Source organism: Oryctolagus cuniculus, chromosome 3 (assembly GCF_964237555.1).
Source record: "Oryctolagus cuniculus chromosome 3, mOryCun1.1, whole genome shotgun sequence".
Lineage (NCBI taxonomy): Eukaryota > Metazoa > Chordata > Mammalia > Lagomorpha > Leporidae > Oryctolagus > Oryctolagus cuniculus.
Window position 1 is genome coordinate 90,396,524 of NC_091434.1, and position 25,581 is coordinate 90,422,104.

General features: G+C 37.0%; 1 protein-coding gene across 3 annotated transcripts in view; it reads right to left on the minus strand.

Moving 5' to 3' along the window:
- The window catches only part of RIF1 (replication timing regulatory factor 1), a 77,917-nt gene continuing 52,336 nt past the window's right edge, over positions 1-25,581 (minus strand). For 2 of the 3 annotated variants that reach the window (XM_008258578.4, XM_002712162.5), the window contains exons 22-36: positions 24,822-25,086; positions 23,454-23,496; positions 22,514-22,716; positions 21,293-21,392; positions 18,503-18,622; positions 15,899-16,050; positions 15,513-15,596; positions 15,373-15,427; positions 11,777-14,983; positions 7,630-7,776; positions 7,263-7,340; positions 7,057-7,172; positions 4,219-4,372; positions 1,864-1,966; positions 1-1,413 (exon numbers count right to left, since the gene is read on the minus strand). In XM_008258578.4, coding sequence (XP_008256800.3) covers positions 1,199-1,413; positions 1,864-1,966; positions 4,219-4,372; positions 7,057-7,172; positions 7,263-7,340; positions 7,630-7,776; positions 11,777-14,983; positions 15,373-15,427; positions 15,513-15,596; positions 15,899-16,050; positions 18,503-18,622; positions 21,293-21,392; positions 22,514-22,716; positions 23,454-23,496; positions 24,822-25,086 — 5,042 coding nt within the window. In that variant the 3' untranslated portion in view covers positions 1-1,198. The remainder of the gene's footprint in view (positions 1,414-1,863; positions 1,967-4,218; positions 4,373-7,056; positions 7,173-7,262; positions 7,341-7,629; positions 7,777-11,776; positions 14,984-15,372; positions 15,428-15,512; positions 15,597-15,898; positions 16,051-18,502; positions 18,623-21,292; positions 21,393-22,513; positions 22,717-23,453; positions 23,497-24,821; positions 25,087-25,581) is intronic. The other variant, XM_008258579.4, reaches the window with a different exon arrangement.

Sequence of the window (25,581 nt, forward strand, 5' to 3'; positions counted from 1 at the left end):
TACTAGGTTGATAAAACTTAAAATGTTTTAATTATATACACCCTATTTTTTTAAACCAGGCAAAACATACATATATAAAAGAACAATTTAACTTTTTTCAAGTTTTTAGGTATAAATGACAATAGCAGATAAATTTTAGACTTCTTATAGTCCAACCTGCAATGACAATAGTCAAACTAACTCTCCATTAAGAAGAAATTTAACGAGGCACGCTTTCTAGTGGGTGATATCTTCTTCCAAACCAAAAAGGGGGGAAAATGTTAAGCATATGAATAGCAAGGTTGTCATGTAACATTTTCTCATTTTGGTAATTTTAGTCATTCTAGTTACCTTAAAAAATAAACTCATCTGTTAACTAAGTAAAAAACTATGTGCTATTTTATTTGTAGATACAGAATACTACAAGTATCTGCAGCAAGCCCATGAAGCACTTCTGTCTACTGATACTTCAGTTTTAAATATATACAAAATGTATCTGTCAAACAAACCAATGTATTCACAGAAGCTGCAGAAAATTCATGCAATTAACGAAGGCTGAAATTTATAAATTAAAAATATTGTCATCTATACATAATGTACAAATTTGTGCATTTAAAAATGAATACTATTGTCTAAAGAGTAAATTTTCACAGGCAACTTTTGCTGCACAATGTTTGCTAATCAATGAAATCTTAGTATATTTTGAATATTTTGCCCTCAGAAATTAAAACTTCTGGTATTTTTCCTCAAAAATTGTCCTAAGTTGTTATCTTAAGAAAAAAGTACAGTTCAATTACATCCCATTTGAGGTGCTTTTCAAAGAACAATTTCCTAAATTTCACCACAAATACAAATAATTTGTACAATTAGTTCAGCAAAAATTCAAAAATGTTTCAATTTTACTTAAAGCATTCAGTATTACATATTTCACTAGAATATGCATAAGTTGAAGAAAGTGCAAAACATCTATACTTTTGTTTCTAGTTTCACATCTTGGTAAGATACTGAAGTTTGAAAACAGCACAGCAGCCAGGAAAATTACATGGGGGGGGGGGGGGGACACATAATGAAATTACAAGTCTAACTTACATAATAAAATATTGCCCCTCAGTGTTTTGAAACATTACCATCTTTGCAATAGTCTCTTTGAAATTGTGCTATACTTCTGAACTTAGTCAATCAAGAAGAAATCCAGTGAGGCTTCAGTTCTCTTGAAATACTAAATAGAATTTTCATGGGCTGATGACTTCCAACGTGACTGCAGATTTTTTATTATAGAGTTTGCCATACTACCAAGTTTCTCATGCATTTCAAATAGCTGGTTTCCTGAGTAATTATGGAGATCTTCTGAATCTAACTGAAGAGCAAGAGCACTAATTTGTGCCATAAGATTTTTAGAAAATGGAGTTTCTAAAGTAACAGGATCAGCCAAATCTAAAAGAAAGTGCAAATAAATGAATGGCAGATAATAATATTCAATTACAGATATCACCTTTCAAGTTAATGAAGTTTAAGTGCATAGGCTTTAAACAGAGAACAGGCTGAGTTATCCTTGCTCTTCAAGAGAACAAGGTGACAGAAAAATTCACCACACATGTTTTCTGTTAGTCAAGAAACCACTAGACTAGTTCATTTTTAGTAACATAACTGTAACAAAATGTGTGGTTTATATCCTTGAGACCTTGATGAACTAAAAGCTGACAATTAGAGGAAACAAACTTTACACAGATAAAGTAAAATCAGTTATTTTTTCCACACATCTGTCATCAAATGTGTGCACACACACTAATATACACAATTAAGGACTCTTCAAATTAAAACCAAAACAAAAAATTAAGAAAATGAGGTATCTTCATAAAATTGTACAAATATGCCAAAATATACCTGAAGCAAGTCTTTCATCATCTGAAGATTTAGTTTCTATTCCATTTACTGTTTTTTCAGAAATATCAAAAACTGGAATCTCTTCTAATCCATGAGACTTCACCTTGATTATACAATGTTAAAGAAAAAAAAAATCAAATCAAGCTACATTTCATAAACATTGGTACAAACACCAGAAAAAAACTTATGTGGAAAACATGGTCCATAGCTAATTATAATTAACTTAGCTTATCTTGCTAACACTATGTTCTCTACTAACTATATAAAAATAGCATTACTATTTCTTCCCTAAGAGTCAGAAATGTGTATTTCATAGGGGCCAGCATTTTGGAGTAGCAAGTAAAGCTGCCATCTGCAATGTGGGCATCCTCTATGAGTTCTGGCTCACGTCCCAGAAGCTCTGCTTCTGATCCAGTTCCCTCCTAATAGTGTGGGAAAAGCAGATGATGACCCAAGTGCTTGTGCCCCTCCTACCCATGTAGGAGACCTGGAAGCACTTGGCTGCAGCCATGCGCAGCTGTGGCCATTGTGGCAATCTGGGAAGTGAACCAGTAGATGAAAATCTGTCTAACATTAACTTTCAAATCAAGAGAAATCTTAAAAAAAAAAAGTTATATTTTGTAATAGGTTCAGTCATGAAAGTCAAGGAAATTGCATTGTTTTCCCAAGTTCAGGGATGAGGGAAAGGAAAAGTCTATGGCAGCAATTTCTAAGTACAATACGTATACGTATATTTAAACAGAACATAATTTTCATAGCTCTTCCCAGAGCCTGACCAAAAGCTTTCCAATAGTTATGTTACTCAGAAACTACTCTTCAAGGTACATATAACCAAAATAAATGAAAATATACATTCAAAGCAAAAACTTGTATATGAATGATCAAGCAGCATTACGAACAGCAGCAAAAATGTCCATCAATTTACAGAAAAATGTGGAATATTTTTTCAACTTTAACATGGAAAGAAATTGACACGCTAAAACATGGGTAAACCTTTATAATATTAAACTGAAAGAAGCCAGTTAAGCAAAGACTAAGCTAAGGTTATATGACTTCATTTTCAATGTCCACAGCACACAAAATCTATAGGGACAGAGGAAGGAGTTAACAGCTAATGAAGTAAGTTAGGGCTTTTTAAGTTCCAAAGTTAGGCCATGGGGTTGGCTGTCTAACTCTGTATACAGAAAATAAAAATTAATGGAATAGACATTCTAAGTTCCCATGGACACTGAATAAGAAAATTTCAGAACTCGAAATCTTTGTCTAAGAATGAAAATTACACACACAGCACAGTTCTTGATTTTGTTTTCTATTCTGAGTTACTGCATTTTTTTTTTTTTAATTTTTATTTTTTTGACAGGCAGAGTGGACAGTGAGAGAGAGAGACAGAAAGGTCTTCCTTTGCCGTTGGTTCACCCTCCAATGGCCGCCGCGGCCAGCGCGCTGCGGCCGGCGCACCGCGCTGATCCGATGGCAGGAGCCAGGAGCCAGGTGCTTTTCCTGGTCTCCCATGGGGTGCAGGGCCCAAGCACCTGGGCCATCCTCCACTGCACTCCCTGACCACAGCAGAGAGCTGGCCTGGAAGAGGGGCAACCGGGACAGAATCCGGCGCCCCAACCGGGACTAGAACCCGGTGTGCCGGCGCCGCTAGGCGGAGGATTAGCCTAGTGAGCCGCGGCGCTGGCCTGAGTTACTGCATTTAAAAGTTCCTGAAGACAACAAATTAATTGAAAATCTAGTACTCTGGAATAGAGACAAATCTCCATTTTAGAAGTTCTAACACAGAATTCTGCTTTTCACCCTTAAGTATACAATTTTTCCATTTATCACAATTCATACAGTGTCAATGGATAGGAAAATCTTTGACTGGGCTCCAGAAGTTTTGTAAATCCTAAAATAACAAGCGTTAAGTTTTCATATACATTTTAACCAGGAGGCTTACTCTTGGCTTTCATCAAAATTTTGAAAATTATTAATGTGTACAAAATGTTAAAAGGAAAAACAAATGTAAACTGGCAGACATCAAAATCACAATATTGTGACCAATAAATTTGTGTCAAAGCTTGGATTTGAACAACCAGGTTTTAGCAGTACTCACATCCAACCAATCATTGATTGCAGGGAACGAATCAAAGAAAAAGTAGAACAGAATACAATGAACAAGACAATTAAAAAATTAACTTATATACTCCCTAAAAATTACTTAAATACATGAACTAACTTCCCTGTGGAATTCTAAATCCCTTTTAAGTTACGCTTGATTGGGAAGGGGAGTATTACATAAACTGCACTTGTAAAAGCAACTGTAATTCTGTATCATTAATATACTTTTGTAATTAATACTTCAGCTTTTACCTGTTGCTCATGATATACTCTGAGTGCCCTTTTTACATTAGACACTTTTGGAGAACGGATAGGAAGAGTTTTTATTTCTGAAGCTGTAAGAGTACTCAAATCACCAATTGTTTTTATATTCTTGGCTCTAATAAGTTGTCCCAGGCCTCTTGCCCTGAGAAAAGATGAGAGAAAAGCAAAATTATAGTTTATATCTTAGTTGTGAACACTCAATCCAGTTGACATTTCTTCATGTGAACTCAAACTCCTAGCCCATAAGGGGGCAGGCATATATATGAAACAATCTCCAAAACGTACATGGAGGAGCTGGCACGGTGGCCCAGTGATGATGCTGCCACTTGAGACACAAGCATCTTATATGGGTGACAGTTTGAGACTACCTCCCTGCTAATGCTCCTGAGAACAGTGGAACATGGCCCACATGCTTGAGACCAGGTGACCCATGTGAGAGAGTCAGGTCAAGTTCTAGGCTCCTGACTCTGGCCCAGCCCCAGCCCCAGCCATTATGGCCATTTCGTGAGTGAATCAGCAGATGGACCATCGCTCTCTTGCATCTCTCCATCTCTCTGAACTCTACCTTTCAAATATTAAATCTTTAAAACTTTATGGAAATGTGAATTATGAAAACTAGACTTTTGTCCTAAAATAAAATTATTTAATTCCATTTTTCTCTGAACATTTAGTAGTACCTTTTATGCATTTAGTTAAAAACAAAATTTCAATCTTTATTTTTATACTTGGCTTTAGCAACGGCACAAAAATAGAATAAGCTCATGGGGGCTGGCACTGTGGCACAGTGGGTTAAAGCCCTGGCCTGAAGTGCAGGGATCCCATATGGGCGCCAGTTTGAGACCCAGCTGCTCTACTTCCAATCCAGCTCTCTGCTATGGCCTGGGAAAGCAGTGGAGGATGGCCCAAGTCCTTAGGCCCCTGAACCCACGTGTGAGACCTGGAGAAAGCTTCTGGATCCTGGCTTCGGATCAGCACAGCTCCAGCCACTGCAACCATCTGGAGGGTGAACTAGTGGATGGAAGACCTCTCTGTCTCTACCTTTCTCTCTGTAACTTTCAAATAAGTAAATCTTTATAAAAAAAAAAAAAAAAAAAAAAAAAAAAAAAAAAAAAAAAAGCCCACTGTGATCTCTGCTTCTATGTTCTTTTATCAAGTAACTGCTTTCTAACCGTTGTTACATACACAGCAGCAGCATACGGAGACACTTTTTATGCTGAAATGTCCGGCTGCATTTACAGTTCAGGCTCCTCAATGATTTTTTTCTTTCCCACATCCCTTTTATTGTGCCCTCTCCCCAATTTCTTTTATCAAAAATGGACACACATTATCCCTTGAATAAATCTGAGAACACTTTTCATCCTACTGAAAATTATATCATAATACAGAAGTCTAATACTTCATTTAAAAAGTAATTTTCTCAAGGTGTGAACAAGCTACACGGAACTATTTTCTTAAACAGGACATGGTACCAGAACTGTCTACCCATAAGCATTGTTGCCAAGACTGACAACATTAAAGAACCATTTTTTTTTTTTTTAAAAGATTTATATTTGAAAGACAGAGTTACAGAGAGGTAGACACAGAGAGAGAGGTCTTCTATCCACTGAATCACTCCCTAGATGGCCGCAATGGCCGGAGCTGATCCGAAGCCAGGAGCCAGGAGCCAGGAGCTTCCTCCAGGTCTCCCACGTGGAGACTTGGACTTGGGCCATCTTCCACTGCTTTCCCAAGCCGTAACAGAGAGCTGGATAGGAAGAGCAGCAGCTGGGACTAGAACCGGCATCCATATGGAATGCCAGCACTTCAGGCCAGGGCTTTAACCCACTGCGCCACAGCACCAGCCCCTAAGAATCAAAAACAAAAACGCTTCGGAGTAAGTTCTGCATATACGGACATCACACTTCAGACTTTTGGTGGCAGTGCACTTTTGGTGGGTTAATCTTTATGAACATCATTTCCTAATAAAGAGGAAGTGATATATTATTCATGGGTTTATGTTAAACAAGATAATGCATGTAGGGGCCAATGCTGTGGCACAGTGGGTTAAAGCCCCAGCCTGAAGCACTGGCACCCCATATGGGCACTGGCTCAAGTCCCAGCTGCTCCTTTTCGGATCCAGCTCTTTGCTGTGGCCTGGGAAAGCAGAAGATGGCCCAAATGCTGGGGACCCTGCAACCACGTGGGAGACCAGGAGAAAGCTCCTGGCTCTGGATCAGCTCTGCTCTTGCCATTGCAGTCATTTGGGGAGTGAAACAGCAGATGGAAGACCTCCCCCTGGCTCTACTTAACTCTTTCAAATAAAAAATAAATCTTTTAAAAAAACATAATGTACATAAAGATTTTTTTTTTTTAATTATCTGAAAGGCAGAGAGTCAGTTACAGAAATCTGGTTTATTCCCAAAGTGCCAACAACTAGGCTGGGCCAGATTGAAGCCAGAACCAAATATATAACTCCCCTGTAGGTGGCAGAGAGCCAACTACCTGAGCTACCATCTGCTACTTGACACGTATGCGCAACAGGAGGAAGCTGGAATTGGAAGCAGAGTGAGCTGAGAACCAAACTAAGGCATTCCAATTCAGTAGGTAGGAATCTCCAGTGCAAACTGAACTGCTATGCCTCAGCACCTGATACACTTATCTTGAAATACATTAGGAAAAAACTATCTCTCACAGCTCAGTCTGGCCTATCTTCCAAACTGTATTTTCTTTTTAATTCCTAAAACACGATGTATGTGGGAGTGATACCAATCAATTCTAAACAAGAAGTCCTCTTATAAAAGAGTCATGTTGGAATATAAGCTATCAGGCTTATAAATAAGCACTTACCACATGTTTGATGTAATCTGAGGTAAAATGATGTCAACTGGTGCTGCACAGTTCACCAATGCTGGGTAAACACTTTCTGTTGGGCATGGCACAGATTCTTTCACCATTTCTGTAATCTTAGAATAAATTTTGAAAACCATTAAACACAGGTCACCAGAGTGAACATAAAAATAATAAAGTTACGTGAAAACTAAAGCACTTCTTACTAAACACTTCTTTGAGCTCTTAAATTTAGGGCTACGTGATCCTGGGGACAGAAATCCTTTGGTTGAAGTGGTATTATGCTAGATAGAAGAAAGGAGAGAAAAAAAAACTCAGAACCCTAAATAACTATAATTTTACAACTTTCACAATTTAGACTATAGTTATTTCTTTAAAATTTTAGAGAACATAAAAAGGGTAGAATAAAACTAGTACCTCAATTACTTAGCTCAATCACCACCACCACCTCTTACCAAGCAGCCAAAGAATAAACGCAAACCAAAGAAAACTTTCTTAAATAGCTCACTGTGAGACCAATTATGTACATCATGTGCATATTCACAGATGTGTATTTTAAAGCTTATGGCTTACCTTAGATTGTACAGTGGGTGAAATTTTAACACTTTTTGCAATGGGAGAGTTATTTAAAGGATGGGACCTAACAACAGAGCATCGTCTATCAATGTCATCTGCCAATCCTGCTTGGTATATTGGATCTGCAAAGGAGACACGGCGAACCTGAAAACACAAGTCAGATTTTTATTTAACAAAATTAAAGTTTTTAGAAGTGATACCATAAATTCCCGTTATGAGGTTACTCAAAAATGTGGATTTGGAATCTCTATTTCACCAGAGGACAACTATGTATAGTTGTTCAACCTTGTGACTGCTTAAGACCAAAGTTCATTCTAGCTACCTATATTCTAAACTGTCTTCGCCTAATGTAGCACTAAAGATTGTAAAACTGACAGTGTAGAAACTTAATGAAATGGCATGTGGCAGTTCATACTACAGTGATTCATATTACTTTATGGAGTTACTAAACAGACTAGACAGTCTGAAAAAGATAAAGATGTTAAAAAATAATTGGCCTCTGGTACCCCTTACTGATGTCTTTAAATTCTTTGAGAGCACCATCAGAGTCATAGTAACTAGGTAGCAATTTCTGTCTTAACCACAGCTTGAAGAGAATTACGTCTGAATTCTTACTTTATGTTTCTTCATTCAGTTATGTCATAAACACTTTTTAAAAAAATTATTTCAAAGGCAGAGCGACAGGGAGAGATAAAGATATCTTTCATTTATTCATTGGTTCATTCACTGGTTTCATTTATTCATTCATTCACTCTACCTATTCAAATCCAACACCACAAGAGAAAGTTCATTTACCTGGACAAGTAGAATTTCACCCTGGTTTGCAGGGATGGTTCAATATTTGCAAATCATACTAACAAATTGAATAAAAACCATACAATTTTTTGAATAGATGCAGACAAAGAATTAGACAAAAAATAGCTCTCCATGATAAAAACCTTTAGCATTTTGGGTACAGAAGGAATATTCCTCAACACAATCAAGGCAATACATGACAAACCCACAACTGGCATCATATTTAATGGGAAAAAGTTGGAAGCATTTCCACTGAGATCAAGAACCACACCACACCTGGATGGAAAGGAGGAAGTCAGATTATCCTTGCTTTCAGATGACATGATCCTATATAGAGGGAAACCAAAAGACTACACTAACAGACAACTGGAGCTCCTAGGAGTTTGGTGAAGATGCAAAATACACACACACATACACACACAAATCAATCTTTTTACACACAAACAATGCTATGGCTAAGAAAGAACTTGTAAGATTAGTACCACTAACAATAGCTACAAAAAAATCAAATATCTTAGAATACATTTAACCAAGGATATGAAAGATCTCTGCAAGGAGAATTACAAAACATTAAAGAAACAGAAAAAACAAGGGACACCACTGAGGCACAGTAAGCTAAGCCGCCACCTGCAGTATGGGCATCCCATGTAGGCACCAGTTTATGTCCAGGCTGCTCCTCTTCTGATCAGCTCAGCTTATGGTCTGGGAAAGCAGAAGATGGCCCAAGTGCTTAGGCACCTGTACCTGTGTGGGAGACTAGGAAGAAACTCCTGGCTTTAGATGGGCGCAGCTCTGGGCATTGCAGCCATTTGGGGAGTGAACCAGTGGACGAAAGACCTCTCCCTCCGTCTCTCCCTCTATCTGTAACTCTACTTCTCAAAGACAAGAAAAAGGAAAAATTTTCCATGTATGTGGATTGCAAAAATATCCATACTACCAAAATCAATTTACAGATTCAGATTCACTGTGATCCCAACCAAAATACCAATGGCATTCTTCTCATCTCTAGAAAAAAACATGCTAAATTCATTTGGAAACACAAGAGACCCCGAATAGCTAAACCCTGCAAGACACTAGCATAGGCAAAGTGTTCTTGGGAAAGACCCTAGAGGCACAGGCAATCAAAGCCGTAACTGACAGTTGAGATTACAAACTGAGAAACTTCTGCACTACACAAGAAGCACTGAGAAAAATGAAGAGAAACAGACAATTGCAAACTATGCAATTGAGGAAGGATTAATATCCAGAATCTGAAGAGCTCAAGAAACTCCTACAACAGAAAAAACAATCCAGTTAAGAAATGGGCAGAACTTTAACAGGCATTTATCAAAAGAGAAAAATTTAAATGGAAAACACACACATGAAAAAATGCTCAGTATCACTGGCCATCAAGGAAATGCAAATCAGAAATGCAGCAACAATTCACCTCCCCCCAGTTAGAACGGTTTTCAAACAGAAAGCAACATCAAATGCTGGTGAGCATGGGGGGGGGAAGAGTAATCTACTTTTGGTGGGAATTTAAACTGGTATAGCCACTGCAGAAGACAGTATGGAGATACCTAAGAAAGCTGAAAATAGATATCCATATGACCCAGCAATCCCATTCCTGGGAAAGGAGGGAGGGTGGGAGCATGGGCAGTAGGAAGGATAGGGAAGGAAGTACTGCTATGCTCCTAAATCTATATGTAAGAAATACATGAAATCTGTTCATGTTAAAAATAAATTAAAAACTTGCTAAAAACTCAGTATGAGCTATATGTAGCAAAACTTGTATAAACATCTAAAATATACTGAAAAACACATCACAAAAAATTCTATCTTCATAAATTTTAAGTATCATGGCCTATTAAACTTACGTATGTTAATAGTCTCAAAACAAAAAAGACTAAAATCCCCACAAAAACAGCTAAGTTTCCCTGAATGGATTTTTCTGAATTCTTAAGTTTCCAGTGTATCAAGTGGAAAGGTCCTAAGAAAAAAAGGCATAGAGATTCAAATATGAAGTTCAAAAAATGTCCTTGCTGAAAGCAAAAAATCAGATATTTTCATATATGTGCGTACTCATTTTAACTATATATATAAAAACATGTCTTCTACAGCAAATAACATGTTGACCTTCAAAATTCACTTTTCAAAATTCAGGGTTTGATGTTTAGCCTTGTGGTTAAGATGCTAGTTGGGGTTTCTGCATGACATATCAAGTGTCTGCGATTCTGAGTACCAGCTCCAGCTGGTACTTTGACAAGGCTGAACTCTGGCTAAAAGTGACTGGGTCCTGCCTCTCATATGGGAGTCCTGGATTTAGTTCCCAGCTTCCAGCTTTGGCCCAGGTCACTGCAGGCAATTGAAAAATGAACCAATGGATGGAGAACTTTCTTTGCAATTTCAGAGTTAAATAGGGGAAAAATAAACTAAAAATTTGCAGAATTTCCTAACACCTTTTGAAAGTAGTTTAAGCAGAAAAGTTAGTTACATAAATGAAAATAAAAATTAAAATGCCTAAGAGGCTAACAGAGACCCCTGCTGGTTCTCTCAAAAGACCTATGAATTCAGTTCAGGCTTTCTACATGGCTGTCAGGGTCCCAACTATCTGAGCCGTCACCACCTGCTGCCTACAGGGTGTGCATCAGCAAGAAGTAGAAATTGGGAACCAAAGGTGGGACTTGAACCCAGCCACTCAGACACAGGACACAGGCATCACAAATCTCAGCTGCTGGGCTAAAGTACTACCATTTTTTTTGATTTTTACTCATTCATTCAACAAACCACATGCAATGTACAAGATCAGAACCTTAAGAAACATGCAAATAACCCTTGTTTCCTAATAGGTTTTTGTGCAGTTTAAAGTTTGTTAAGTGCAGGAGATAAGGATGCTAATAAAACTATAAATGAAATCATATCCAGAAACTGAGAATGAAATAGCTTAAGGATTTTTCAGATACAGACGGAAAATCAGTTTATATAAACACTTAAGTGAACAGCATGCCATCCCAGTACACTTTAAGGGGTTTATCTGTTTTATCGGTAGCAGTCAGTGTCACCTAAATTCCTAAATCTGCTTTTCTTATATATCACACTGAGAATCTAGAGATTGAGATTTGTCCCAATTTTACCAAAGGTTAACCGTGTATATAGCTATTTTAAGTATCTTTCATTTTGTCAAATGATAACCAAAAGGGCTTCAGTTTCCTTTTTTCAACACCTTAATTCCCCCTGCCTCTTCCTCTAGAACAATAATTCTAAGTAAAGAGTTGAGTAATCATAATTCTGTCATTCGCCAGGTGACCGATACAGTTAAAACTTCCAAGCACATACTGGGCTCATTATTATAATGCCTTATTCTACCTACCTTGTTAACAGGTGATGAATTTTCATCCTCTTGAGGTCTTTTTAGTCCCCTCTTTAAAATGCTGGTGGATGGAGAAGCCAAAGGAGACCACACACAACGAGTCTGCATGCCACTTGGACTTTCATTTGCTGACATAAGTAAAGGATCAAGTTCCCTTAATTTTTGAGGAGACACATTATTGTCTTCTCTTATCAGTTCAGAGACAACAGCTTCAGATGTCAAGGAATGTAATGGTTCCTCCACTTTCTTTGAAGTGTGATGAACATCCTGTAAAGTATCATTTTCCAGGACCATTTGATTGTCATCTGATTTCGTTTGTTCAAGTTTATCAAGTTCATTATTTGTTTCTGTTTTCTCAGAGTCAACCTTTTGTTCCTTAGCATTCATTTCAAGTGCATCAGGAACAGCATCAGTTTCTACATTCAACCTCTTTATTTCAGCTTCTTCAGGCTTAGAGATTTTCATAATCATGTCTCTGTCCTCCATTTCCTTGACATGGTCAGTTTCAGCATTCACATCACTGATCACTGCTTCGTCACAGCTGCCCAGGTTGGCATTTATCTCTTCAGATGAGCCTTGATTAGATTCATCCCTTCCTCCACCTACGTCAACAACTGATTGTTCAGGAGTCTTGTTTTGAGCATCCAGTTTTATGTGTGTATTCTCAGAAAGATCAATACTCACATTAAATTCCTCAGCTGCAGTTTTTTCAGTATTCAGTATCTCAGCTCTGTCTGGTTCCGATTCATCACTTCGTTCACTATTTTCTGCTACTGCTGCCTTTCCAACCAAATCAGCTTTGGCATTCTCTTGCTCAGAGGAATTAACTTCAAGTTTTTCATTTTCTCCATCCAATTTCATAGCTTCCATTTCCTCTGGATTAGAGTCTACCATTACTTTATATGAATTCTTGTCATTAACAATGGTTGACTCTTTTTGGGGGGCACCTTCCAGTTTTTCTTCAGTTTCAAAAGGGGAACATTCCTGTTGAATGTTCTTGGGATCACCTATACATGGTCCAACAGATCTAAATTTTTTATTAGCTGGCTCTTGGCTTTCAACATTTTTCACTTCAATGGAAACACTGTTATCGCTCTCTTCAAAATTTACTTGAGAAGGAAGAGATTCTTGAATAACACTTTCTTTCAAGTCAGTTTCAGGTACAACTAGTAAGTCATTACCAGTATCATTCTCCTCCTTGAGATCAAAATGAAAATTCACACTGTGATGCTCATCAACAAATTTTGCTTCAGAATACAGATGAGAAGTTTCTGATAAAGTTACAGCTGTTTGTACATCAATCTTTTTTATCCCACTAATCTTTTCATCATTTTCTGTATTCTTTAACCCAATGACTGACTTTTCCTGAGACTGTGACTTTTCCCCACAGCAATCACAACCTTTAGATTTCCTCACCCTCCTGCTTCTCTTATGTTGGCATTCAACGGTTTGTAGACTTTTTTCAGAAAGCAAAGGAATGTCTGGTGTCCCAGTTTTTGAGGATTCTCCCATAGTGTTATCATCAACAGAATCTCGCTTATGTAATCTTTTACTGGCATTTCTAGTCCTCAGATTTGATTCTGGCACAGGTGGGCTTGTAAGGTAATATTCTTCACATTTGGTAGTTTTACTTTTCCCTTCATGAGTATTGGGTACATCATCAGAAATATGCAATAAATCTGAAGATACTGTAGAATCTTGAAGCATTATAGTACTGTCACCTTTTTCAGAAATCTGAGATTTTATATCTGAATCAACTTCTGAACTTGCTTTACAATCATATGTCTGATTTTCAACTTTCATACATTCTTGTTTTACTGTTTTTTCTTCTTGATCTTCAATGTCAACACTGTCATTGCCTTTGTTTTTCCATTTCCCAGATCTCTTCTTTCTAGAGCCTTCTTCCTTTGCCTCAGAACTATCAGATTCTGAGTTTTCAATGCTGGAAAGCAAACCCTGAGATGCTCTTCTTGTTTGATAACGTGTTCGCCCCCTTAATGGTTTATCAGAGGACTTATCTGCAATGTCCTGGGAACCATCTCCCTCAGAAGCAATATTTTCAACGTCTGACTTTCTTTTATTCTGGTCAATTTCACCATTAGCACTGGTTTCTCCCCTAGTCTTCTCAAGTAAATTGTCTTTCTCAATTAAATTTTCCTGTACAGTTTGTTCTGAAGTCAGTTTTTGCTTAGGTGACACATCAACTTTAACATGAAATGGACTCTTCTGCAGAATTTTTTCTTCTTCTTTACTACGTCTTTCCCTTTTCTGATTGTTTTCTTTATCTTGGCTATCAGTGGTAGACTCAGATATTTCTGAGCGTCGTCTTGATGATCTCCTAAGTGTTTTCTGATTTGGAGTTATCTGAACCTGACTATCCTCATTTACCATCTGATCTGCTGGTATTACTGCTGGGGGTGTATTTTCTTTGGAATCTAAATTAGTCTCTGTGCTTCTCTCTTCTACAGTACTGTTTTCTAATAATACAACATTTTCTACTGTTGGTTTAAGCTTTGCATCTTCATATTCTACTGTATACTCAGAAAGATGAGTTTGATTATCTGACACACACTCGGTTTGATTAAGCAAACAAGCTGGGTTATTTTCTAAAGCTATTATGCCTTCAGATTCCTGAGTATTTTTCTCCTGATTAGACCTCACTAAGGGCTTAGATCTTTTATTCCCCGACTGTTCAGCTTTACTACATCTGCGGCCTGATCTCTTAATTCCATTCACTATTTTTTCAGAGTCACATTGTGAAAGAGTCATTTCTCTTTTCTTTGTCTTTGATACACTGTCTGATTTACTCATGTATTCTTGATTATTTCTCACTGTAACAGGTGATGACATATCATTCAATGGGGAAGGGCTAAAAGGTCTATTTTCTGAACCATCAAATTTCTCCAAGGTAATAAAAGTTTGTCTCCGACTTGTAGGCTGTGGAGGAGTTCCAGACATAGTAGTGCTAGAAATGGAGCTACTGCTGGCAACAGAGGAGTTGTCTGTTTTAGATGTACATTCAGTTGTGGGCTTCGATGAAATTAAAGCTCTTTTTTTGGCATCATTAATGTTCAACATTTTTGGATTGGTTTCATCAACAGAACCAGATTCATTATTTGAAAGGGGAGTGTTTTGAAGATTTTCATCCATACCACAGTTTTCCATCACATCTTGAGAACTGACAATGTCACTCTTTATTTGCTCCTCCTGCACAAAAATGTATACATAGAGATAGATATAGATTAGCCAGGACACAGTTGGACTTTGAGAAAATTTTAGACTTTGTTAAGGTTTAGTAACTCAAAAAATAATCACTGACATTCTGCATGTATTAAAGATATTAAAAAGGCAATGCTGACCAATGATTTAGGTTGTGTTCCTAATTATAAGCATCCAATAAAAGGCAAATATATTTACTTTCAATATGTGTATGCATGCAGACACTATAATCCTGCTAGTGTATGAGTTGGAGAAAAGAGATTAAACAGAAAATTAACAAAATTAAGACTCAAACATCTCCCGGTAATTTGAGGTTCCAAGATTCCAAAATGGAAGGGTGATTCTAAAAACTCTGAAACATGAAATAATGACTATACCTTAATCATTATCTTGGAATCTTCCTTTGATTTTTTGGTAGAAGTAGAAATTTCCCTGAAATAAATATTTATATTAGGAGGTTATTTATAATTACTTAATAAGTAGGAAATTATATAAGTCTGACAATTTCATTACTCACATAGACTCTTCTTGACTGTACTGACTAGATAAGAAGGTATCTTGTGAAACATCCAGATTATTATACATTGCAGGAATATCACATCTGAAAAAGATTTTCAATAAGCAACTTAAAAAATCTAATATTGCTACAATGAGAAATTATACATCAAGTTTTACCATGATGTTTTTTCTATAAACAAAATGAAATCAAGACCTAAATTTGAATCTTGACATGTTCTATGTTAATTATCTTTTACCCCACAACATACCTCACTAGAGAAATTCAGTTTTGAAACATCTGGCACATTAACTAAGTGGCATTATCTTCACTGTAAAAATGAAGTGCTACTTTTCTGCATGAAATGTAAGCATAAATATAGAATTTCAGATAAAAGGCCTACAAACCGCTTTGTTTTGAGTACTTCTTTTTGATGTTCAGTTAAGATTCTTTCCTTCGCTTCATTTTCTTCTGGAGAGATAAACACAAAATCAGTAGATTTTTCTTCTTCTAAAGGCATGTCATTCTTTACTTTTGAAGATGAAGAATCTAATTTCAGCTGCAGATTTGAAAAGCATAAACAGTAGAATGATGTGACTAGGAGAGCTGACTACATGTGCTCATAACACTTTCCTCCACAACAAAAGAAAAAATATACTAAATAATAACCATACATTTGAGTTTCTAAGTTATTTTCCAGTATTTCGTCAGTTTACCTACAAGTATCTAAATTTTTTTTTCCTTTTTCTTCATTTTACTTAAAGGGCAGAGAGAGATGTAGAGATATCTTCCATCTGCTGGTTCATTCTCTAAACACCAACAACATCCTGGGCTGGGACAAGCTGAAGCCAGGAACTCAGAACTGAATCCAGGTCTCCCATGTGGGTGTCAGGGACTCAACTATCTGCGCCATCTCCTGCTTCCCTACAATCTGAGCATTAGCAGGAAGCCGGAAATGGAACATAATACAGACTCAAACAAGACACCCCAATATGGGATGCAGGTATCCCAAGTGGCAACATAACTGCTATACCTCATGCCAAATAACATTTCTAACTTCTGAATAGTGATTATGAAGCTTGAAGTTCAAGTCCCTACAAAAATTATGATTAACAAAATGGTATAATCTTCTATTTTTCTTTTCCTACACATAAATAATAAAGAAATAAACATTAGGGGCCGGCATTGTGGTGCAGTAGTCTTAAGGTTCTGCCTGCTGCACCGGTATCCCCTATCAGCACTACTTTATGTCTCAGTTGTTCTTCCAATCCAGCTCTCTGCTTATGGCCTGGGAAAGCAGTGGAAGATGGTCCAAGTACTTGGGCCCCTGCACCAACTGTCATGGGAGACCTGAAAGAAGCTTCTGGCTTTGGATAGGGTAAACTCTGGCTATTGCAGCCACTTGGGGAATGAACCAGTGTATCGAAAACCAGTCTCATTTCTTCTTTTGTCTGTAACTCTACCTCTCAAATAAATAAAATCTTCAAAATAAAAATTAGTAGGTCCCTGAAAAATTACCATGGACAGGGGACAGTGTTGTGGTGTAGCATGTAAAGCCACTGGCTCCAGCCCAGCATCCCATCTGGAAACTGGTTCAAGCTGCTTTGCTTTACTTTTGATCCAACTCCCTCTGAATGCCTTGGGACAAGCAGTTAAGACATCCCAAGTGCTTGGGCCCCTGCCACCCATGTTGCAGACTTGGATGAAGCGCCTGCTTCCAGTCTGACCCAGCCCTTGCCATGGCAGCCAACTAGGGAGTGAACTAACAGAGGGCAATCTGACTTCCAAATAATTTAAAAAGATTTATTTATTTGAAAGTCAGAGTTACATAGGGAGAGAGAGAGAGGTCTTCCATCTGTTAATTCACTCCAATTGACCACAATGGGCAGAGCTGCAACGATCAGAAGCCAGGAGCTTCTTCCAGATCTCCCACATGGCTACAGGGGTTCAAGGACTTGTGCCGTCTTCCACAGCTTTCCCAGGCCATAGCAGAGAGTGGGATGGGAAATGGAGCAGCTGCACCTCCAACTGGCGCCCATATGGGATGCTAGCACTAGAGGCAGCAGCTTTACCTACTAAGCCACAGCACCCGCCTCCCAAAAAAAAAAAAATCTCAAAGAAAAAATTCACATGGATAAGCATGTATTTTAGGCTGACACATAGGAAATTTCACCAAGGCAATAGTTTCAAAATTCCCCAATCACCATTACTGGTTAGAGGGCACAAAGGGTTCGAGAACTACTGTCTGAAAGTCAGTTAACTATCAACTGGCAAGAAATTTAGTTTTAGATTTGAGGTTAAAATAGAAGTCTTACCTAGACATGGTTTCTCTTTGTAATCAAAATATTAAACTTCAAAGTAATAGCAGTTCTAAATAGAACAAGTATTCAAAAATATTCTCCTACTATATGTTAGTCATTCCAATTCAAGGAGACTATTAATCATTTGATTCTAAGTTTTTGTATCAAGCTAAGTTTAACAGACTTGTTGAACTTTCCTAGGAAGGAATCACCACCCCAGACTTCCAGATTATCCTTCTATCCCATAGAAGTCTTTCTGGAACAAACTATCATTCCTAACTTTTATTTACCATTTTAGAGCTTCTCCCTCTAATTAAAATTTATATCCTTACATGGCTATATGCTTTATTGTAAAATGTCCATTAAATACATCTCTGAAAAAATATTTTTGGGGTGGAGATGTGGCAAAGTCACCATGTGGGTATCAAGTTCTAGCTAGTCAACTTGTAATCCAGCTTCCTGCTAATGTGCAGAACTGAGAAGGTAGTAGTTGAAGGGTAAAGTACTTGAGTCCCTACCATCCATGTGGGAGACCTGGACTAACTTCTGGGCTCCTGGTTTTGGCCTAGCCCAGACCCAGCTGTTGCAGGCACTTGGGAAGGAACCAGCAGATAGAGAGATGGAAAGAAATCTTTCAAATAAAAGTTTTTTTAAATTTAAAATTTTTCTTTAAAATACAAAAGCAACAGTTAATTTAAAAGGAAAACTTACTTTGCCTGATGGCTTCATGTTTTCCTTCTTATCCTTTGTTTGTGACAACAAAGAATCTCTTTTTCCACTTCCTCTTCTTTCCATGCCACTTATCTTCAGATTTAACTGTGAATTTTCTGTCTGTTTTATTAGATTAATACAGTTTCATTAAGCACAACTGTACTATTTTTTCTTTTTTACATTATTGAAAATTCCAATTTAAAGACTATTCACTCCAGATCAAATTTCTTCTAATTATTCAAGTTTATTAAAATCAAATAAATGAAAACCAGTATCTAAATTTCAACAACAGAAAACAGGTTTGGTGTATCTTTCACAGCTGCTGTTCTGTATCATTTAACTATAAATTCTCAAAATAAGATATACCACATAAATACTGTAAAGTAAATCAAAGTACTAGAATCAAATATCTTACTTATTACACGTGAAATACTTCTAAAGACAAAAACAATTAAGCATCAAACATTAAAAAAGACTGAATAAAGCAGGTATGTCAGAACCTATTAATACAAGGACACATCAAAAATTCATGGACAGGGCCGGCGCCACGGCTCACTAGGCTAATCCTCCGCCTAGCGGCGCCGGCACACCGGGTTCTAGTCCCGGTCGGGGCGCCGGATTCTGTCCCGGTTGCCCCTCTTCCAGGCCAGCTCTCTGCTGTGGCCAGGGAGTGCAGTGGAGGATGGCCCAGGTACTTGGGCCCTGCACCCCATGGGAGACCAGGAAAAGCACCTGGCTCCTGCCATCGGATCAGCGCGGTGCGCTGGCCGCAGCGCGCCATCCGCGGCGGCCATTGGAGGGTGAACCAACGGCAAAGGAAGACCTTTCTCTCTGTCTCTCTCTCTCTCACTGTCCACTCTGCCTGTCAAAAAAAATAAAAAAAATTAAAAAAATAAAAATAAATTCATGGACAGATGGAATTAAAAAGTTTATTTTGGTATAACAAAAATTTGAAATCCACTATGTACATGAGTTTCAAAATATTTTTGCTCCAAATAAAGTTATGTGCCATTACTTGCAATTGAGTGTTGACAAGCAGCTGGAAACTGTAGCTGAGCCAGGAGTCAAACCCATACACTCAGATATGGGATGCACAGGTAGGGTCCCAAGCAGAATCTTACCACAAAACCAAACACCCTCTAAAGTTATCCTTTAATTCCATTTTCCATGAAAATTCTGAGGTACCCTTATACATGTCACATCAAAATATATGGTTTTCACAGGCCACCGAGCCTTAAGAAGTCTAGATGGCCATTTGGAACAAATTTCCATTTTATCCAAGACAAAAACAAAGAACAGCTACCTGTAGCATTTTTTCCCCCTCTTACATACTATAGAAGTTACATGTCATCTCTTGCTGAATAAGAATAAAAGTGTTGTAAGGATGCTCTCTCATAATTGAGTAATTGTTATTATGCCCATTTCAAACTTCAACACTTATAAACCTTCAGATAAATTTAAATATCAACACTCAGCAGACTCATAGAATGGCGGATGTCCTAAACAGCACTCTGGCCTCAGAATCAACCCTAAAGGCATTCCAATCTGGCTGAAAAGCCCATGAGAGTATTTCAGGCATGGAAAGCCAAGACATTCTGGCAAAAAAAAAAAAAAAAAAAAAACAAAAACACACACACAACAACACCTAAATCAAAGATCTCTGTGAGTGAGATCCCAGTGGAAAGAACAGGTCTTCAAAGAAGGAGGTACCTTTCTCTGAAGGGAGGAGAGAACCTCCACTTTGACTATGACCTTGTCTAAACAAGATAAGAGTCGGAGAACTCAAGGGGCTTCCATAGCCTTGGAAACTCATGACTGGAGCACAGGGAGATTACTGATGCCATAAACAGGAGTGTCAATTTGTAAAGTCAACAACAGGAGTCACTGTGCACTTACTCCTCATGTAGGATCTCTGTCCTTAATGTGCTGTACATTGAGGCTTAATGCTATAACGAGTACTCAAACAGTATATTTCACTTTGTGTTTCTATGGGGGTGCAAACTGTTGAAATCTTTACTTAATGTATACTAAACTGATCTTCTGGGGAAAAAAAAAAAAAAAGGAAAGAAGAAGAAATTATCGATTCCCAACTTGACTCTCACTGGGATTAAACATGACAATAGGTCTGATCTGATTTCATCATCATTTAAAGAACCATCTATTATTTTTCACTTTATGTTTCTGTGTGGGTGCAAACTGTTGAAATCTTTACTTAATGTATACTAAGCTGATCTTCTGTATATAAAGAGAATCGAAAATGAATCCTCATGTGAATGGAAGGGAAGAGGGAGTGGGAAAGGGGAGGGTTGCGGGTAGGAGGCACGTTATGGGGGGGAAGCCATTGTAATCCATAAGCCGTACTTTGGAAATTTATATTCATTAAATAAAAGTTAAAAAAAAATTAAGTACCAACTAAAATAAGGGAGTTGTTGGGGGATTTGAGAGCAACAATTTGTTTTTTTGACAGAAGTAATGAGAAGTTTAAAGAAAGGAGAAACTAAAAAGTAGGTCTTGCTTACACATTGACACTACTATTACCACCAGGGTTCCCAAAGCAACACCGAAAATATTTAAACAAGGACAATCTTATTCAAGTAGTAGTACGTGAGGCACCTAGAGTTTGAAATTTACATAAAAACCTTTATGTGGAAAAATCTGTCCTTAATTCATAATTAGGTCAGACCACTATGTATATAACAAGAAAATCTTATGCAACTTCTCGTACAGGTTCTTCCTGTCTCTCATTTACAATGAACAAACTACTCAAATATTCAAAAATCAAGAACTTACTGCATCTGAAAATGGCCCACTGGATTCCTCCATCATTTCAACGTTTTCCAAACCAGGTAAAAGCAGCAGAAATTTTTGTTTGGCTTGTCTCAGTATTGGTCTTAAAAAAAAATACATAAATGGTATAACCTGAGTCGTGGTATTATTGGTGAGTACTCATGACATGTCCACAAGAACATTTTTATTATAACTTAGAGTAAGCAAAATACTCGTGGCTTAAAGACTATTTTCTTAGAACATACATAAAAAAACTAGGAGATTCAACCAGTGCTGTGTCGTACCATGTAAAGCCACTTACTGCAACACCAAAATCCTATTTGGGCAATGGTTCAAGTCATAGATGCTCCACTTCCAATCCAGGTCCCTGCTAATGGTCTGGAAAAACAGTGAAGGATGGCCAAAGACCTTGGGCCCCTGTACCCACATGGGAGACCTGGATGAAGCTTTTGGCTTTGGATTGTCCCAACTCCATCTGTGAACCATGGATGGAAATCTGTCTCTCCTTCCCTCTCTGTAACTCTGCCTTTCAAATAAATAAGTCTTAAAAAAAACTGGGAGAAATTACACAAATCTGAATATTTCTATATACTTTTCAGAATTAAGTTTTAAACTTTTCAAAATTTATAAAACTTTTTATCATGGAAAATTTTGAAGGAAAGTATATTACAGGAACAAGCATTTTGGTGCGGGAATTGAACTGCCACTTGGGAATTCTGCCTACTTGCGCTCAGATCCCGACTACACTTCTTCCAATCCAGTTCCCTGCTGATGTGTACCTTGAAGGGCAACAGTGATGGTTCACATTACTTTAGTACCTGCTACCCATGTAAAAGACCCATTCTTAGTTCTGGGCTCCTAGCTTTGGCCTGGTCTAGTCCAGCACTGGCTATTGCAAGCATCTGGAGAATGAACCAGTAGATGCCAAGATTTCTGTCTCTACCTTACAAATAAACTGAAGTTAAAAAAATTTTTAAATCATTGTATTAGGAACCCATGTCTAACTTCAGTAATCAATTTCATGCCCTTCATGCTTCTTTTATTAAGGACAATTTTAAATTATGTCTGGATTTTTTAAATCAAAGTTCTCCTGAGGATCAAGGAAAAAGTAAAATGTTTAATAATTATCAGAAATTCAACTAATAATTATGTAGTGATTCCCCACAAGAATAGCAATTATACTATTACAATACAATCACAGTTTAAGTTTCATTGTTAGCATACTTTAACTCTTCAGGATAATTCAATGTTGTCACTTTAGCAAATGTGGCATTCCAGAACTGAGCACTCTGTTTGCGAATCTGTTTATTCTTATGCAGAAATATTATGCGTAATAGTGGGGAGAGTTGCTCAAGAAATTCACTGTCATAAGTTCCAGAGTAGTTGAACTGCAGACATGCAATAATTTCTCCTAGTAGCTTTTCTAACTAGAAAAAAATGAAACAAAGTATATTGAATATCAAGTCACAGAATATGCTAATTTTAATAAAACAATTTTAACGAGTTTCTCATAATCATCCATCTTTATAAACTTAGATTCATTGGTAAATTTACTTTGCTTATTGATATTACAACTTGATTGAGATATTCCATTAACAAAAAAATTTCTGTATCAATTAGAACAAAAATTGTCTATGTAAATTTTACTTAAAAAATTCGAGCCAAATTCCTCTATATAACAAAATGAGATAAACCTTTGAGTTTAAAGTAAATCACTCAATTTAAAAAAAAAACAAAAACAATATTTTTAAACATCCATTAAACATTAAATATAATTTTAGAAATCAGCATTATGGGAGGCGCAACTGTTAAAGCCACAACCTATGATGCCAGCATCCCAGGTGGGTGTCGGTTCATGTTCAAATTGTTCCACTTCTGATCTACCTCCAGGCTAATGGCTTGGGAAAAGGAGAAAATGAACAGTTCAAGTGTCTGGGCCCCTGTCACCCATGCAGACACTCAGAAGAAGGTCCTGGCTCCGGCCTGGCTGAGTGTTGGCAATTGTGGCCATTTTGGGAATGAACCAGTGGATGGACTATGTATCTCACACCAGCCCCCAAAACTCTTTCAAAATAAACAATCATTTTAAAATCAGAATTGTTTAATTTATAATTAGGATAATTTATCACGAAAACATGCTTTATGGAAAGCTGTCTATTTTTACCTTGTTGTTCAGACAACCATAAACTTTAGGAACTTCATCAAGCCTAGGAACACAAAACAGTACGAAATTTAGCACTACCATCAAGCTAAATCCTAAAAATAAGGGAGTAAAGACAAAAACAAGATACACATGCAGCAATATAATAAAGTATGTGAAGATTTAATAACTTAAAATTGGTATACATGAAATACGTTACAAACCCATTTTTAAAGAAACTGTAGGAATCATCTAGAATAGATCTCTTACGTGTTCATTATCAATCTGCTTGTTTCTCTTTTAAGCATAATTTTTAATGAAATGCCAAAAAAGTGCAAAAGTTCAAATGTCAGGGTTGTATTTCACTGTATAAAATCTGTTCCAAAAACATTCTGCATGGATTTTTAAAAGAAATTATATTATGATTGAATTCTTCATGGCTGCTACAAATAACACCAATGAATACTTTCAAAACGCCTTTAATAAATGTCATTTGTAATTTTTTCAGGCTTTAAGATGCTGCCAATATTTTGATTCAAATGTAAAAGGCAATGCCTATTAATTTAAATTTTTGAGGAGTAATTAGGTAATTTAAGTGTATACTCAGAACCAACAGTTCAACTTATCCTACTAAATAGCAGCAAATGTGAACAAGATTTATATACAAATAATGTTCAACTGTTTGTTGCGATGCAGTCTAAAACATTTTATAGGGCCCAGTGATGTGGCATAGTAGGTAAATAAAGCTACCACCTCAGTGCTGGCATTCTTTATGGGCGCCAGTCTGAGTCCCAGCAGCTCCATTTCCAATCCAGCTCTCTGCTGTGGCCTGGGAAAGCAGTAGAGGATGGCCCAAGTCCCCGAGCTCTGGGCACCCATGTGGGAGACCTAGAAGAAGCTCTAGGCTTCCGGTTTTGGTTCAACACAGTTCTGGCCATTAAAGCCATTTAAGAGTGACCCAGTGGATGGAAGACCTCTAACTCTTTCAAATAAATAAATTAATCTTTTAAAAAAGAAATGCAATCTTATGCAGACATTAGAATCAAATTCCCAGATGAATGGTGCAGGAGGCATCCAACACATCAAGTGCATGCCATATACATACTTGCATAGTAGTATGTGATACATGCTTTTACCATGTATTAATACGCATGCCTGTTTCCATAAGCAATTCTGAATATGCACAAGTTAAGGATGATTGTGAGTAACATGCAAAAAAGGACTTTCAAATTCTATTTTATATTTCTGTCCTAATCACAGAAGTATTGTCTAATGTTACCCTCTAAAGTTAATAAACTGTCATTTAGAACAAAGCTGATAGGAAAACCAAAGTTGCTAGCTATTTCAACCATATAAATTTAATAACAAAGCTATTAAGGTCAAAATACTTACTTTGCATTTTCATAAAATAATGCCAGAGGTCTTGTTAAAGTTGCAAATATTTTTCGGATTACAGAAGGTAAAGAAATATGTCCAAGCACATTGGAAATAATGTTGGTGACTGAGACGCCAATAGCCAGCAGAGTATCAGAATGTACTTCTTTGAAGCTCAGAGTGTGGAAAGAATAGATCACTCTCACAATAAGTTTAAATAAAGAAGCCAATTTCCCTAGGGGCTCCTTCTTCCTTTTGGACCAATCTGAAGGTCTCTGTGGTGCTAAGATAAAATAGTACTGATTAAAAACTCAAGTACTTTGAAAAATATCACTGTCCATTTACAACTTACACCTCACATTTAAATGCTACAAATAGTTTTGCTTTTAACCGATACTGCAAATAAACCTTAAAATAATATCACTAGTAGCTAAAGATCACCACAGTATAGAACTGGAGACAAAGGAAAACATATTGGCAGATCTAGATAAAGAATTCCAGAATCTATTTTCTAAGGAATACAATGCATTTCAAACTTCTATTCATTTCTCAAAAATTTACCATTTATAAGAATAGTAAATCATATAAGGGTCCCAAAATTAAACTTAAGCATTAACTAGCTTATAAAAATCGAAAAATTCACACTAAAAACTGGCATTATACATGTTATATATATATAGATAGATATGTCACATCCATAAATGTATAATTTTAATGCCTATTAAAAATTTTAATGGGAAATATTTTTAATAAGAGAAATGACTACTCATTTCCTATC